Here is a 17,582-nt window from a genome sequence, read left to right on the forward strand (position 1 = left end):
TGTGAACATTCTGCCCTTGTCTGAGTTTGTGTTTTGATCTGCCCTGTCACCATAATAGCTTTCTATGGTCTACTTCTTTTCTGTTTCTTGCTCATTTTCTTTCCTTCTCTTTTGGTATTTTCCTTTATCTTTTTTTTTTTTTTTTTTTAACTTTTAGAGTTGAGGTCTTCTCCTGGGGTAAAGGGGGAATTGTTCCAAGCTTCTTGTGCAGCTCTGTTCCTTGGCTTTGAGCACAGGGGCCTCTTGAGTTTATAGAGGATAGCTTTACCTACTATTTTCAGGAGACAGTTGGTTTCCCAGAGTTTGCCTTATGAACCTGGACTGGAAGCCACCCCACTGATTCGCTCCTCTACTGAGCCAGGACAAAGGTTCTTAATTGATTTGCTGTGATTAAGACCCTCTCATTTACTTTCCCAGGGTCTATCTGACCTGGGCTGAATATACTTTTCACCCCAGTGAGATTGACCTTTCTTGAAATTTTTGCAGTCTATCTTGAGGTCAAGTGTTTTTATTCTGTTAGACTATCTCCAGAAGCTTGGTTTCATGTAGTTTTCAAGGGAAACTAGAAGAGCTTGAGCAGCTTTCTTACTTTACTAGAACCATTTTGGTTCTATCCCCAAAAGTCCAAGAAACATTTATTAAATAATTATTATGTTTGAGATACTATGGCAGTTTCTGGGTATACAATGACAAATGTTCTCTAGAACCCAGATTAAGTCCCATATGGGGCCTCATAACTAAATGTGGAGGTCATGAAATTATGATTTATTATTAGTAAACATTTGATTTGTATGGCCATTTTGTATACCTATGTACCTGATGTCATATAAATTCTTTGAGTTTTAATGGAATTTATGTATTATACAGTTTTACTATACTTCATTGTCTTCTAAAATTAGCCTTTTCATCAGCCCATATTCCACATGTAATATTTTATTATAGGTCGCTCTTCTATTGCTAAGGAAGGACCACAGAAACCAGCTTCTCTAGAAAATACAGCCTGACTAGTATAATTTGCATAAATGTGTATAAATTTTAATTTGGGCTCAGGTTTACAGTTTTTTTTTTTCTATTTGTGCCCTGTATTTTGTATAACCATTCAGAAATTCCTGAAGGAGTTAGTGTATTGTAAGAAGTCAACATAGAAATCAACATAAAGTTGATTTATTCTCTTTTGACTATAATGTAATATTCGTTAACTATTATTAATATTTTGGCAAGCTGGAAAACATTCTTAAAATCCTATATGCTGTAACTGGCTATCAAGCTCCATTTGACTGACATTTTTGTTTTCTTACATCAAGCTCTTTGTGGAGGTTACATTCATGGGAAGAGTGGAACTGTACTTTCACCAGGGTTTCCTGATTTCTATCCAAACTCTCTAAATTGTACTTGGACTATTGAAGTGTCTCATGGAAAAGGTAAGAAGGAAATAATGTGTTGCAAATATGTTAACAAAATTATACAAAACAAAAACATGCTGTGGGCAAAATGAAATAAAAACATTTGCTAATCTGTGAAATAAGAAGACACAATTTAAGTTTCTCTAATAAATATATTTTACTCACTGCTAATGGTTTTGCTTTCATAGTTAAACTTTATTTGCCAAAACTTATAGATAGATAGATTATATATATATATATATATATATGAGAGAGAGAGAGAGAGAGAGAGAGAGAGAGAGAGAGAGAGAGAGAGAGAGTATTCCTTAAACAATCAATGCCTGAAGAAAGAGTGAATGTATTATTTGGTTCTGAAGTCGTCAGATAGCTGAGATTCATGCAAATTAATAAGAGAGACTGAAGAAAAAAAACTAAACTACTAAAATGGAAAGGAAAAAAAAGAAATAGGGCAGAAAATAAATAAGTACAATGGTCATTTAAAGAACAATTCAATATCTACATTCACAGAACTAAATAATATCTAGGTAGATCTGGCACATTACTTTTCATAATATTAATCCATAAATATTTGAGCTGAATTGAGAAATGTCAGCTAAAAGCTTGCCACCATACAGCAGTCTTCGAACTATTGTCCTTACTGGGAGAAAATCATAAAGAAATAGCCTTAAAATTCTCTTGATTTTGCTCAAAAAATGTTACTAGTTATTAAAGGATCTTCGGTATTACATCATACTATAGTGGATTCATGTTAAAGTATGAATATGCCATCAAGGAAAATGAAAATTATGAAGAAATATTGAGTTAAATATGTAAAGATAAAAAACTCCAAAATTTTTCATTTCAGTACTTTAATTATTTTACATTTTTGTTTAGTAAAAAAGAAAAAGCCCTGATATTATATGGCATACAAATATATGAGATAATAAAATATAATTTTTCCTTCATTTTAGGAAAAACATATATATATATATACATATATATATTTTTTATATGTAACAACTGAAATCAGACTTAAAATGAACATGCATTCAGTGATAAAAATTTAAACTTTGGGGCCCTAAGAACAAGTTTACAAAATGGAATCCTTAGATTTTTTTTTTTTTAACTGAAAATCAAAAAGAATCCTGTATCCTTTTTTGAGTTTTATCTCTGCTTTTCCTCCGGGAAATTCAAATGTTCTCATACAAAGAAATATTCAAAATTATATTAATTTGTTGATCCATCAAAGGCTGGGTGACATGATTTTGGCTTCCTGAAAAACAAACTTTTCTGAGAAGCCACTGATATGTTCCATTTTTGAATATCCTTTTACTCTTCTTGACTCCCATAGATAAATTTGACTTTGGAAATGTGGAAATTTTTCTCATGATCAATCACTATAATAATTATAATAGTACTTCCTTTTCCCTAATCCCTGAATCTTCAGATTTACTTTTACATACTAAACATTTCACTCATGAATCCCTGAAGTTACTCTAATAGCAGAAGGAATTATTCATTAGAACATGATTCTTTCAAAGTAAGAAAATAATACCAACATACCTATCCAAACCAAGTAGAAGGGAAGGATATTTGACAAAGATTGATAGCAGTGTTCTTTTTTTTTTTTTTTTCTGTTGCAAAAAGGCTCTTGTGAAAGGTTTGTTTATCCTATGAGGAGAAAGAATGCTATACTATCTATCACTGGCATAGATATTGATCATGATTAGCAGGAAAGAGATTGAGAAGGGGAGAGGATAGGAAGAGAGAAGAGGCAGGGTTTGTTTGTTTTTTTCTTTTTTTTTTTTCATCTTGGTCTTTGTATCTATTTGGCCTAGAGTCAGGAAGATTCTTTTTCTTTAGTTGAAATCTATCTTCAGACACTTATAAATGGTGTGACACTGGGCAAGTCACTTCACCCCATTTGCCACTTTTCCCATCTGTAAAATGAGAAGAAGGAAATGGCTAATCACCCCAGTTATTTTTGCCAACAAAACCCCAACTGGGATCACAAAAAATCAGACACAAGTGAAATAACTGAATAACAACAAAAACTATTATAATCATAATTTTTGCAGTTAAAATTTATACTTTTTTGATAAGGCAAATTATTATTATGTTCATGCTGCAGTATAAATATAATCAAGCAATAAACTGTTGAATAAACATTTATTAATTATCTACTTTATGTCAAACACTGTACTAGGCTCTAAAAAAGAGAAAAACAAAAATGAAATATTCCCTACCCTCAAGCAGCTTTCATTCTACTGGGGGCAAACAACATTTATTAGATAAATGTGCATATATGTGTATGCTTGCATGTGTGCACACATGAAAAGCATCATGCTACAATGAATATTTGTCTCTTGATTTCTTTCCATCTTTTTCCCCCTTTGGTCCATAAAGGTGTTCAAATGATTTTTCACACTTTTCACCTGGAAAGCTCTCATGATTATCTGCTGATTACAGAAGATGGAAGTTTCACAGAACCCGTTGCCAGACTTACTGGTTCTGTGCTACCCCACACAATTAAAGCTGGTCTATTTGGAAACTTCACTGCACAACTTCGATTTATATCAGATTTCTCAATTTCTTATGAAGGCTTTAATATCACATTTTCAGGTAAGATTAACTGTTCTCTATATCAACCTTTGCCCCTGAGGTCCTATGGTTGTCATCTCTGGGGATACTTGAAGTTGAAAAGACAAAGATCGAGGAGTGATAAGCATGGGTATAGAATAGTAGGAACTACTATTAGAAATAGAAAAAAATACATTGGATTTAGAGCAAGAGAATTGAATTTTTTTCTAAATTCCTACTACATGTGACGCTAGGTACCAGGAGATACAGTCAAGTAATCAATCAATAAACACTTATTAAGCTTTTACTTTGTACCAGCCCTGTGTCTAGTGTTGGGAATATAAAAAGATGCAATTCTTTCCCCCAACAAGCTTACAATCTAATGAGAGAAACAATATCCTATATCTATATGATATCTATATAATCATATATATATGAACAAAGCAATCTATATTCGGGTTAAATAAGAAATAATTAAAAGTGGGAGGACAATAGAATTAAGAGGGATTAGGGAAAGCTTCCTGTAGAAGATGTAATTTTAGTTGTTACTTCAAAGAAGTTAAGGTCCTCACTAGTTGAAGTTATGGAGAATGTTCTAGGAATGAAGGATAGAGAGAGAAAATATTTGGAAATAAGAAATGGAGTGTCTTGCTTGTGGAACAGCCAGAAGACCCATGTTACTAGAAGAAAATTTCAGGGAGGAAGGTAATAGAAAATTGGAAAGGTAGAAGACTAAATTATGGTATACATAAATAACAACAAAGAAAAATCAAAGTAATGTTAAAAGTAAGATTATTATTGTGACTGAGATATTAGTTATATAAAACAATTACATAAGACAATTATATAAAACAATTTTTAATCATTAGAACTCTCCTACAATGGAATAAATTTGAGATAGTGAACTCCCTGTCCCTGATGTGTTTGATTGACAACCTGATTAGTGATCTCTCTGAGATGTTAACATAGCTATTTATAAGAATTTATAAAACACTAACACTATGCCAAACAATATGCAGGGTGCTAGGGATATAGAAACAAACACAAAACATCTCTTGTTATTTGAGAACTCGCACTGAATGGGAAAAATAGCAATATATTTACATATAACGGTAAATATAAAATATATGTGAATAAATGGAAGGTGATTTTTTTGGAGAGAGTCCAACAGAAGATGCCCGAATAGAGCTTTAATTATGATAGCTTAGAACCTAAAACTCAGCACAATGCTGTGGTTATAGTTAATTTCCTCAATTATGAAATGAGCTGATTAGCCTGAAAGCCTTGAAGGTTGCTTTTAGCTCTTATGTTTCTACATCCCTTGTGATAATTTAATTTACATTCATTGATATATTGCTTTGAAAATGTGTTCTTCAGTTGTCCTTTGTGAATGTTCTTTGTCCTTAACTAAATGATAGAGATAACAGAGAACAAGGATAACATCTTATATCTCTTCCCTTATTTTATAGGCTGATAAAAGAAGATTTTTGGAGGAAAAAAATACCTTTGACCTCCTAAGTATAATAATAATGACAAATTAAAAATAGAGGAAAAAATACATAGCTAGAATTTATTTAGTATTTCGGGGTTTGTAACATGTTAAAAATGTTATCTTATTTGATCTTCAAGAAATAAGTATTGTTAAAAATCTCCATTTTTACAGATAAGGAACCTCAGTCATGAATTGAGTTAAGTGATTTGACTAAAATCACACAATATAGAGTTAATGATTTTTTAAAAATCTACCTCCTCTGTTTATAACAATGTTTAGCAGTAAATGATATAGTTACTTACCGTTTGATTGTGATTTTTTAAATTACCAAATGTAAAAATCCCCTATGCTAGGATCCTCCATATGGTTTGAAAAGCTTTGTGGTTGTATAGATAGATACCCAAAGTGGATTGTGAGAAAGCATAGGAAATGAAATCTTAAATAAAATACAATTAGAAGAAAATCCCTTTTAGTGGTGATAACCACCATGTTTCCAACAATAGGACTCTGAATACAAGTAGTAGACCACAAACAGTAAAAGAATGACATTATAATAAGTGATATTATACTCTGTTAGAGTTCTCTTTCCCCCAAATTGCTTGTTCACGTTTTATAATCTCAAACAGAATTCACTTTGTCAAAATTAGTGATTTTTATTGAAAATAATAATTTGAGCTTACTAAGAACCAGAATGGTTATTTACTTTCAGAACATAAAAAGCCAAAGTAAAAGAATTCAGAAAAAGTAGCAATGTGTGCCACCTGTATCATTATAGGGTTGGATTTTGTAGCCTGTGTGTGCTCCATGAGATTTGAATGTGTCTCTGAGACTTAAGTCTGAAACTTACAATAGTTACTATCAAAGAATTAGATTATCTTAGAGTAAGGTAATGGCTCTGAATTTATTTGGATATTTGAGAAATCAGGAAAAAAAAAGCCCACCCACATTTTTTGAATTTTGAAGGATTATCATGTGGAAGAGGGCTCAGATTTCTTCTCTTTGGCCACAGAAGGCAGATAGATTTAGTTTTGACATAAGGTGAAAATATTTTAAATTTTGTCTTCAGAATTAAAACTTTCAAGAATGGAATGAGTTGCCACAAAAGATAGTGGTTTTCAAACAAAAGTTGGTTGGATCACTATCTGCAACATGATACATAGAGATTGTCATTGTTGTTTATCCTTTGTTCTTGAAGAGGACCATGACATCAGAAAGGTGATGCCATGACATGTAAGTGAATTGGATTTGAGTGAGAGAGGGCTATGTAAGGTCACCTACCTCATTTTCCCCTCCAGAGTCATCTGCGTAGTGGCCAGATATACATCAAGATGACTGGAGATGGCCCTGATTGAAATGGGAGACCTTGATCTGTTTAAGCTAAGATCTTCAACAGGTCTCAGTTTGACTGAGGCTATGCCCATTCAATGATTAAGGCTAAGTAGCAATTGAGGCAAAAAATCTCTTCTTTCACCCAATCCAAAAAAATTAATCTAAATAAATAAATGGATGGATGGATGCATGCATACATGCATGAATCTGGAAGGTGAAGACCCACAGGATATCTGGCCAAAGCAGAAATGTTTGCTATTTACATTCAATCTGAGTCTGTCAGAACCCAAATAGTGACCAAATGGGGTTTGGCCTGGGACCTATAAATGGCCAATTAGAATCAGAATGGGTTTGTTTTAAGGCCTTGTTCTTAAGAAAGAAATATAGCCAGTAAGCCCCAAAATATCTTGGAAGGGTTCAGAGGTGTAGAAGAGAAAAAAAAATGCTTTTAAGAGTATCTGTAGGTAAGGATATGATAACCTAAATGGCCAGAAAAAGGAAATGAGAGAAGGAAGGAAGGAGGAAAGAAGAGAAAGAGGGAGGAAAGGGAGAAAGGAAGGAAAGAAGGAAGAAAGGAGGTAGAGAAGGAAGGGAGGAAGGAAGGAAGGAAGGAAGGAAAAAAGGAAGGAAGGAAGGAAGGAAGGAAGGAAGGAAGGAAGGAAGGAAGGAAAGAATCTGTTAAACAATAGAGTTGTTTGTCCTTCATTCTCAAAGAAGACTGATTGATCTTATTCAGGCACAAATTATACTAAATGACATTTGTTAGTCTTCTAAGCTGTAAAATTCTGTAATAAAATGATTTCTAAGGTGACTTCCAGTTCTAGATTTTATGACTCAATGAATTTGATTCTATTAATTTTGTATTTTTCACTCTGTGTCCAAATGAATGAGACATATGTGAGGTGGCAAATATTTGCATTTTGCTTAATGACAAAATGTCTTATTTTTTTCCTTGTCTGTTCAGTATCGGTTTAAAAAAAGTGCTTTTATAAGACTTTTATTATAGCTATAGTATGGTAGAAATGGCACCAGATTTAGAATCAGTAAAACAGTTGAGGTTTTGGCCTTGCATATATAACTTAAGGAATCTTTGTGAAAACACTGAACTTTTGTGAGGCTTCAGTTTCTTCATCTTCAACATGGAAGAACTGAATTAGATCTTTGTTGATCTAGAGTTGTTCTAGTTTTCAATGCCAAGATCTTAGGCCCCTATTTATGATTTCATTGTTTCTCAGCAATAGCATAAAATCAAGGTATAATCAGATATCAGTGATTTAGATTAATTGGGATGAAGAAATCTAAATCACTAGAAAATAATTATTCTTTAATTTTTGAAAGCAAATATCCAAATATCTGTTATTTTAATTGTTTTTGAGTCTACTAATTTTAACAATGGTTAGAATAAGTTTAATAATTGATAGACACAAATTGTGAGAAGGAGATCCCATACTAACTAGATAGCTGGCCACAGAGGCAGGATAATCTCAATTCAAGTCTTATTTCTGACATAAATGGTCATTTTAAGGCCAATCATTTAATTTCTTAATGCCCCATGAAATTATCGGACACTAAAAATTGTAGAATTAGATTTTTAGAGCTTGAATCAGAAGACCTGAGTTCAAATCCTGCCTCAAATACTTTCTTGTTGTGTGACCTTGAATAAGTCATGTTAACTGCAAACTGCCTGAGTTTCCTTAAATATAAAATTGTATCATAATAACATCTCCTTCATATAACAAACTCTAACAAAGGTGCTTAATAAATGATTATTCCCTTTCCTTTCTCTAGAGATGATTTCTTCCTCAAAGAGATCACAGTCATTGTGAAACAATGGAAAGAATGGAAAGAGCACTAGACTCTAGAATCAAGTGCTTACTATCACTTTGAATCTAGATAAGTCACAATCTCCCTGAATTAATTTATTTTTTCCATAAAATGAATGTTTTGGATGAGATGACCTAGTTTTGTGTCATCTATGATGTGAAATAGTTAAAAAATAAACTATTTGTAACTTATTGTTGTCAATTATATGGATGCCTTCTGAATAGTTTCTTCACCTAAATTCTTGATAATAACTCCTTCAGTGGATCTTCTTTACCAGGTAATTTTGCAAAGAGGGCAGGGAGACAGCACCATATGGTTGAATAGAATCACAACAGTATATTTGAATGCTAGGTGTGCTGCTACCTTTGTGATTTTGGAATTGTTGCTTAATTTTTTACTTTTTAGTTTCTTTGTCTGTAAAAAAAAATATGTGATTAGACAAGACCATATTATTATAGGATGATAAGATCACATATTTAAAGTTAGATACTCTCAACAATCCTTCTAGCTTTCATTTTAATAGACTGTAATAGCTGGGGAATGTTGATCAAATACAATGGACTCATTTTTGAGGCATCTACACAACAAATTTGACTTTAGGTTGTAAATTATTTAGATAAAAAGTTTAAATCTTCCAGGGCCAAGTCTCTGGTCCATGTAGTAAAATAGTTGGAGGAAAGAGGACACTCAAAAATAGGGAAGAATCATATTATAATGGGATTCTACTGTGCTATTAACAAAAAAGAGATGGCATTTGAATGGGCTTTGAGATTTGTAAATACTATCCCATTAGATAAATAAATCCAGGGAGATAGGTGATAGTGTAATCCCATTTTACAGATAGAGAAGTGGAGGCTGAGAGAAGTTAAAATAACTTGGCTAAACCAATACAGCTATTATTATTTGAGGTAGCATTTGAACTCAGGTCTTCTTTAAGTCTATGTGCTATGTTACAGTAGCATGCAAGTGCTTAAAATTATGAAGTCAAAATGAAAATGGGCTTTATCTAAAAGGCCATTGCTGAAGTTGAAGGAAGTAACTTCCTGTAAGAGTGAAAATTATTATATATCACTGAGTTCTTTATTAAACTACTCACTATCAAGGATAACATGAAACATAATTTGCTTTTCCATAGCCCTTCAAAGTTCCTAAAATACTTTATTCACCACAAGCATGAGAGGTAGGTGTTTAGGGAAAAAATACAAATGAGAAAACTGAGGTTTTAAGAGATTAATTGTCCATGCTCATATAAGGTAATTAAATAATTGCATTGTCATGGTCAATATATACTACCTCTTATAAGGGAATCCCATCCTCTCCCTAATACTTTAAAAAAGGGCACATTGAACATTTCTAAAAACTAAAAATGAGTTCCCCATTTACACGGATTAGTAGTTATGACTCAAAGTGCCCTTTCTCCATTTTGGATAGTTTGAATATCAACTAGCTGCCAATTCCCCCCTGCATTTCACTACTCCCCACCAAGAGTCAATATTTGTCTTGAACTTTAACTTAAAATTCCAGTTCCAACCTCTGCCACCAATCACTAGTCCTGCTTAACACACATACGACACTATAAAAATGAACCCTGCTTCAACCCATCTTGGTCACCTAACTCCAAATCTGAACTTCAGGGTTCTGCTTTATGTATGTACAGTGTCTGCTCCTGCCCCTGATTTTCTCCCTGCACCGCGAGTGGAAGCCAAGGTAGATTTCTGCCTTTCCTTATAGTGAAACTGTTCACTGGAATCTCTGTAGTCTATACACCTGTACCAACATATTGAGTAGTTCTCCAGACATGACAAGTTATTACTACCTTGAAATATTTCATTTTAAATTATAAATGGTATACATATTTCTCCTAGAAGTTGTCTTTTATAAATTGTCCATCATCACATCATGGTATAAAATGTTTTATATCTGAAAAATAGCAACCAAAAAAATCCCATTAAACTTTAAATGTTTGGGGGAAGATGAAATATATTTTCATGAATTTACCATAGTTAAACTTGATTTATATATGTCCTCCTTTTAATACTGTATGGGATTAATTTTCCTTAATTATCAGATGATTTAAAGTTGGAGAGTACATGAAAATCATGCATTTTGCTTCTTTTTGTACCTCTAGCATTTAGCACAGTGCCTGCCATATAATGGGTGCTTAATAAATGTTTATTGATTGATTGTCCAATCCCTCATTTTTCATAAGGAAAAACTAAGAATGCAGTAATGTGAAGTTAAACGAGGTATTCTAATGGCAAATCCAGAGAGAGTTTTCACTATGTCAATATTTTACAATTTTAAGAGCAGTTCTCATAGGAGGGCATATTGTTTTGAGCATAACAGTATAGTTTGAATAAGGGTAAATCCCCTAAAATAAATCTTTCATGTAATCATTCTTGTGTAAATTTGGGGAAAGAAAAGGGGTTTAGAATGAACTTTTGATTTCTTTGCAATAAGAGGTTTTCTAAGAAGGAATTCTCTTTAATAATGAAAATCTGGAACTGCACTGAAATTTATGGAAGCTTAAAACAATTGCCCAGGGTATTAAGAGATTGACTTGTCTCAGGGCAAGTCAGTATATCAATATACATCAGAAATCTGACTTGAACCTATTTAATCCTGGCTTTTAAACTAGCTTTTTGGGTGCCTCTCAGATTAAAATTTTGCTATTTTTTGTTTAAAAAATAAATCTCAATATTTCAAATTTCATTTTGAACAATAACTAAACTAAGGATAAGTAAGGAGAATCTATAATTAGACTGAATTCAAATAGATTTTATGGACCAAGTTCTGAAATTCTCTCTTTCTAAAAGTAGGTAGGTGTTTATTTCTGATTACTGTGATCATTTTTGCTTCCTTTCCCCATATTTTTCTGTTTTTCTTCTTGAAACAGAATATGACTTGGAACCATGTGATGATCCAGGTGTTCCTGCTTTCAGCCGAAGAATTGGTTTTCATTTTGGAGTTGGGGATTCTCTGACCTTTTCCTGCTTCCCAGGATATCGTTTAGAAGGTGCAACTAAGCTTACCTGCCTGGGTGGGGGCCGTCGTGTTTGGAGTGCACCTCTGCCAAGGTGTGTGGGTAGGTGGTCACATGATTTCATTTCATTCATCCAAGGGGGAGGGGCAGGACATGGCATACATCAGGATAGTAAAATGTTTAGCAGGCTACATAGGGCTGTAATTGCTATCTCTGAATTTATAAAGATGAATGGGGAAAGTCAGAAAGTAAGTGACTTATAAAATAACTTGTGAAAACAAAAAGACCAAAGCTAATACATTCCTTAGGAACAATGAAAACAATGTATTTGACAGTGATAATATTGGGGGTGAGAGGGAAGCTGCCAGTCTCTTTTTAGTTTAGTTTCTTGGCAGAACAATAGCTACATATGCCCAAAGAGCAAAAAGTAGGCAAGTTCAAAATAAGCTTAATTGCCATATTCAGTGATTTCAGCTATACTACTAATAGAACTAGACACATTATCAGATTCTTACATAAAATGATCTTTGTGTAAACAGAGTTATTGAGAGTTGTATTGTGTGATGGATAATGTGCAAAACAGGAGCCCTATGAATAACATAGAATGAGTGAAAGGTTTGCATTGGTGTAATGGAAAGAACAATATATTTGAAGTTAGAAGACTGGGGTTTGAGTCCCAGCCTACTTATTTATTACCTATTGGATTTTAAATAAGTCCTCACTTGGATCCTAGATCCTTGAAAGTAAAATGAAGGAGCTGAACTACATGCTCTCTATGGTCTTTGTTAGTCTTAAATTCTGTGATTAAAATATCTCTAGACTCAAAGAATATAACCTATCTGTAGTCACTCCATAATAGTGGCAGAATGGCTCTTTTAAGTTTTGATATTCTGAAAACATTTGGGGGGATTATATCTATTTTTTATGTAATTTTAAGTTAAAGAAAAAAAACTAACAATGAATTAAGAGTGTTAAAAGGAAAATTAATAGATATTTATATTTTGAAAAATCAGGATCATCACATGTTGATACTTAAATGATATATAATTTAATCAGTTTGTCCATACCTTCCAGTGATCCAGATCACCTTCTTATTCTGAGAACTTTTTGTCCATCTTTACTTACAAATCCTCCAGTGGGATATTTGCAGTTTGGGTGGTTAGTTGTTGTCCTTTGCTTTTTGAAGAAAACCAAAATGACATCACTATGTTAGAGTCAAGTTGCAGTGTGTCTGACTGTGACTAATCCAACCAATAATGCTTTGCCACAGGTCAGAAACAAACAGCCCCTGTGAATATTTGGGGCAACTTCTCTAACTTTGTGCATCTTGTTTTCCTTCAGAGCTAATTCAATTTTGCTTTGTTCATAGAGCACAGCATCTTCTCTGAAGAGGGTAAACCATGCTATACTGTCCTTTGCCCGTGTCATACAAGCAATTCTAGATCTAGAGAGCATTCTTGTATCACTTTTTCTGACCACCTTGTGAGCATTTATACTATGTGAGTTCTCCATAAAACAGTCTTTTTTGGCAAGCTTACACTTGACATTCAAACAGTTTGGCCAGCTTCACAGAGTTCCACTCTATGCAGAAGAGTTTGAATTCTTGACAATTTAGTTTAAGAAAGGACCTCAATGTATGTTATCTTATCCTGCCAGGTAATTTTCAGAATCTTCCTAAGACAATTCAGATGGAAGCAATTCAATTTTTTGCATGGTCGTAGGTATTGCCTACGTTTCCCAGGCTTACAATAATAAAATAAGTATAACAGCTCAGTAGACCTTCAGTTTGATAATTAGTCTAATACCTCTTCTCTCCCACACTTTTCTTTCGAGTCTCCCGAACACTGAGCTAGCTAGCTTTGGTAATGCATGTGTAAATCTCATTATCATTGTGTTCGTCCCTGGAAAGTATATTGAACTTAGCCACAGCATTCAAAACTTCACCATTTGCTATAACTGATAGCGGTACATATGGTGCTGACTAATGAAGTACCTGGGTTCTCTTGGTATTAGTTGTAAGGTCAAAATTAGTATAATCAGCAGAGAATTGATCTATAACTCATTGTATCTCAGTTTCAGGGGCTGAATTTAGTGCACAATGATCTTCAAGGAAAAAATCATGCACTGATACTCCCTTTACTTTAATGACTTCTAGCCTATTCAAATTAAAGAATTTGCCATCACTTCAATGGCTGATTTTGATGCCATGTTTGTCCTCATTGAAGGCATTTGACAACATGACTGAAAATATAATTCCAAAAAGCATGAGAGCAAGCTCACAGTTTATTTAAAAACTCGGGAGTACTGTCCAGAACCTAGTTAAGTATGTCGTCCTGAAATTGACATACTCTATTGATGAATTTCTCTGGGAAACCAAATTTTGAGATATTTTTCCATCCTCATGACTGACAGTATTAAAAGCCTTGGTCAGCTCTACATTCCCATTTTTCCTGGAGTTGTCAGGCAGCAAACTATATGATTATCCCTCAGCCCCTTCTCAAGCCACCCTGCCTCTCAGGTAGATGACCTTCTTCCAGGAATAGGATTAGCCCATTAAGAAGGACTCTGGCAACAACCTTGCCAAAAATGACGAAAAGAGAGACCTCTCTGTGATAGTCACAGGACAATTTATTCTCTCTATCTTTATAGAGATGGAAATTCAGGCATCCTTGAACTCCTGGGGCATAACCTCCTCTTGCCATATAATTTGGAAAATTTCAGTCAGCTTTTGTATGAGCAATGGACCTCCCACTTTATAAATCTCAGCTGGAATAGAATCAGCACCAGGTGCCTTGCTATATGCCTAATGCCTAATAGCATTCAAAACCTCTTCTTTAGTTGGAACTTCAACTAGGGAGGAATTGACTTCAACTTGAAGTAAATAGCCAATAGCTTCAGGCAAAGCTTAGAGAGATGCAGAATTCTTGGTTCAATAAGAAGGCAGATAAAATTTCATTTTATGGATAGTAACAATCCAAAGCACTTATATGATTCCTTGAAAGCTATTTATGGGTCAAAGGCTTATGTATGATACATCTCAATTTCTCAGTGCTGATGGAGCCACATTCATTAGCGATAAGGAAATGATCCTAGAGAGATGGACTGAACATTTCCATAGTATTCTCAACAGACCATCATCAATCAATACTGAAGCTATTGACTATTTACTTCAAGTTGAAGTCAATTCCTCCTTAGTTGAAGTTGCCAACTGTGTGTGGGCCCGACTTACCCTCCAAGTTAGCAACAAATTGTTCCCTCTCAGAGAAGCTGTCGAATCACTTGACGTTAATTTTTCTAGTAGCATTTTTGGGCCACTGCTTTTATTGAGTGCAGATATTCAGCTTAGAGTGGATAATTCTAGGATCAGTCCAGCACTCTGCACCACATATTGCCTTTCTCACATTCTGTCTCTTTTCCTTAACAATTACTCAGATTGTAAAATGCTGTGGGACAAAGGAATAGTAACAAGCTCAAGTCTGTCCTATAATTCTCTGAACATCATATAGATACTTATCCACTCATAAGCTGACCACTGGTTATCTTTCGTTGTTATGTACAATCTGGATCACTTATCAAATCATACATTTCTCTAATGACATAATTTATTCCACCTCTATCACTTAATTCTTGGTTGATGATGTGTTACAGTCTACTCATGGAGACCAAATGCCTCTCTGTTTACCTTTGAGTAAACTTCAATTATATATTGAGTACCCTCAATTATAATTATTTCAAAACTATAATAGTATAAAATGAATAAATATATTCCTTGATAAAAATAGCCACATTTTCTAATTTAGAGTATTTCTTCTTTGTGCATTATAGTGTAGAAGAAAGAGTATTGTATTTAAAGCCAAAGGAGCTGGATTCATATCCTAAGTTCTACTGCCTATTACTCAGTTGAACTTCAACAAGTTTATTTATCTTATATTTTACTTTCCTTATCTATAAAATGAAGAAAATAGATTAGCTAATCTCTTGGGTTCCTACCAACTCTAAATCTAATAACTTTATATGTAAAAATAAGATTTAGTTTCTCCTCTATAATAGTCAAAAATATCCTAGAGACAGTTCATTAGAAGCAATATTTTCTAATTTATTTCATCTTTTGCCTATACAATTGTTTTCAAAGTGCTTTTCCTGGTTCTTTTTGAATTATCAAAAAGTTGATCATTATTTTTTCCGGTTTTTTGTAATTGGTTTTTAAGAAAGACAAATTTAAATTTATTTAAATTAGTGAAACACTACCATAATTCCATGATTCCTTTTTGCATCTCAAATTTTATATGGGTTTAACAGATTGCTAGTAATTTTAGAAAATATTCAAAGTTACAGCTTCAGACTTTTACTTATCCCATTACATTACATTAAGAAGTTCTCCCTAATACATGGGATAGTTAGAAATGATCCTTTGGCAATTGAAACTGAATCAATCTTGTGTTTTATAAGCAATTTGGGATTGTTTTGTACTTTTCTTTAATCTTATCCTCATCAGATGCCTCTGTTGTCTGGGTGTGATTCCTGGGTTCTGTTATAGTTGCTTTCAAAGCAGTGCAAACAAAGCAATCCCACCAAACTAGAGAGGCTTTAATACAATTCTGGCAATGAACTCTGTCTTTTGCCAAGGACCAGACCACATGAGTATGAAGAAAGCCATTTCCATGTTATTAGTATTTTGGGCCATAACAATTCATGAAGACTATCTACTAAAGCATGGAATTTTGCTAAATGAGTTGGTAAAAAGCGTACAGACATTAATGAAATTGTTAATACTTATAATATGAGCATATTTTATATTATAGCTATTGTTTCAAAATAAAATAAAGGAGTATTTTATGATTAAATAATACATTCTGCATGATGACCTTTCCAAATGTAATACTTTAAAATTTTGTGATTATAGTTTTATAGAACTATGCTTTCAGATACTTGGATAGTCTAGAAAATGAATTGTTTCCATTGTTTTATTCCTATTTCATTTTAATTAATTGGGCTTTATGACTGAACTTTTGATGGTAATTTGATTTTGATATCTTATTAAAAGTAAATATACTCTTTAGTACAGAACATTTATTTAAAATCATATTAAATTTGTTACTTTAAAAGTACATAATTAAAGGAGTTATTGCTAGAACTTGAAATATCACAAAACTTGAAATATTTCAAACGATAAATAGGTTGCAGTTGGACTTTTTAAAAGTAGAAGGGACGTTAGAAGTTATTATTAACAAAGGAAGAAACATGTCCAGAGAAGTTGAGTTAGCTTGTCCACCCAAGATTATACTTTTCTCAACTATTAATTTGTTTATTTCCATTTGTTTTTTCTACATATTTAGAGGGTATAAAATAAAAAGAAAATTCTATATATAGAATCCTGATCCACTGTTACTTTAATCATAAGTAAATCATTTAATTTCTTGAACTTCAGTTTCTTCCTGAGTAATGCAAAGGGGTTAAATCACTATTAGTAATGTCTTAGGTTCCCTTCAAGCTCTAACATTTTGTATACTATGATTTTGGAGAGTATTTTCTCTAATTCCAAAAGCAAATATTTATTTCCTGACAAGTACAATGATATTTTTTTGGTACAAAATGATTTCATGAAATAAAGTTCAATTTATAGGATCTTGAACACTTAAAATACTTGTATTTTAAGTCAGAAAAGTCCTTTTTGAGGACTTTATCCTCTTTGGATTTATAGTCCCTGACTTATATTAGGTATTCAGTAGTTAATGAATGAATGAATCTTGAATGATTATCACAAATCTTGGAATTTCAGGATTTAAATGACTTAACAGACTATCTAGCACAATTCATATCTGAGCTTATTGGTATTTTGGTATATACCTACTGCAAAAATTCTGCAGTCAACTTTTATTCACTTTCAGACTTCTAGTGAAGGGAATAATACTCATTGCCAAGTTATCCCATTCTACTTTTGGAAAGTTCTATCAGAAAGTTTTTCTTTATATAACACCCTATCTGTGGCTCC

General features: G+C 33.0%; 1 protein-coding gene across 2 annotated transcripts in view; it reads left to right on the forward strand.

Moving 5' to 3' along the window:
• Nucleotides 1-17,582, forward strand: part of CSMD1 (CUB and Sushi multiple domains 1) — a 2,563,917-nt gene that overhangs the window by 2,042,714 nt on the left and 503,621 nt on the right. For both annotated transcript variants that reach the window (XM_031949178.1, XM_031949179.1), the window contains exons 19-21: nt 1,305-1,421; nt 3,789-4,004; nt 11,504-11,692. In XM_031949178.1, coding sequence (XP_031805038.1) covers nt 1,305-1,421; nt 3,789-4,004; nt 11,504-11,692 — 522 coding nt within the window. The remainder of the gene's footprint in view (nt 1-1,304; nt 1,422-3,788; nt 4,005-11,503; nt 11,693-17,582) is intronic.

This window comes from Sarcophilus harrisii, chromosome 2 (assembly GCF_902635505.1).
Source record: "Sarcophilus harrisii chromosome 2, mSarHar1.11, whole genome shotgun sequence".
NCBI lineage: Eukaryota > Metazoa > Chordata > Mammalia > Dasyuromorphia > Dasyuridae > Sarcophilus > Sarcophilus harrisii.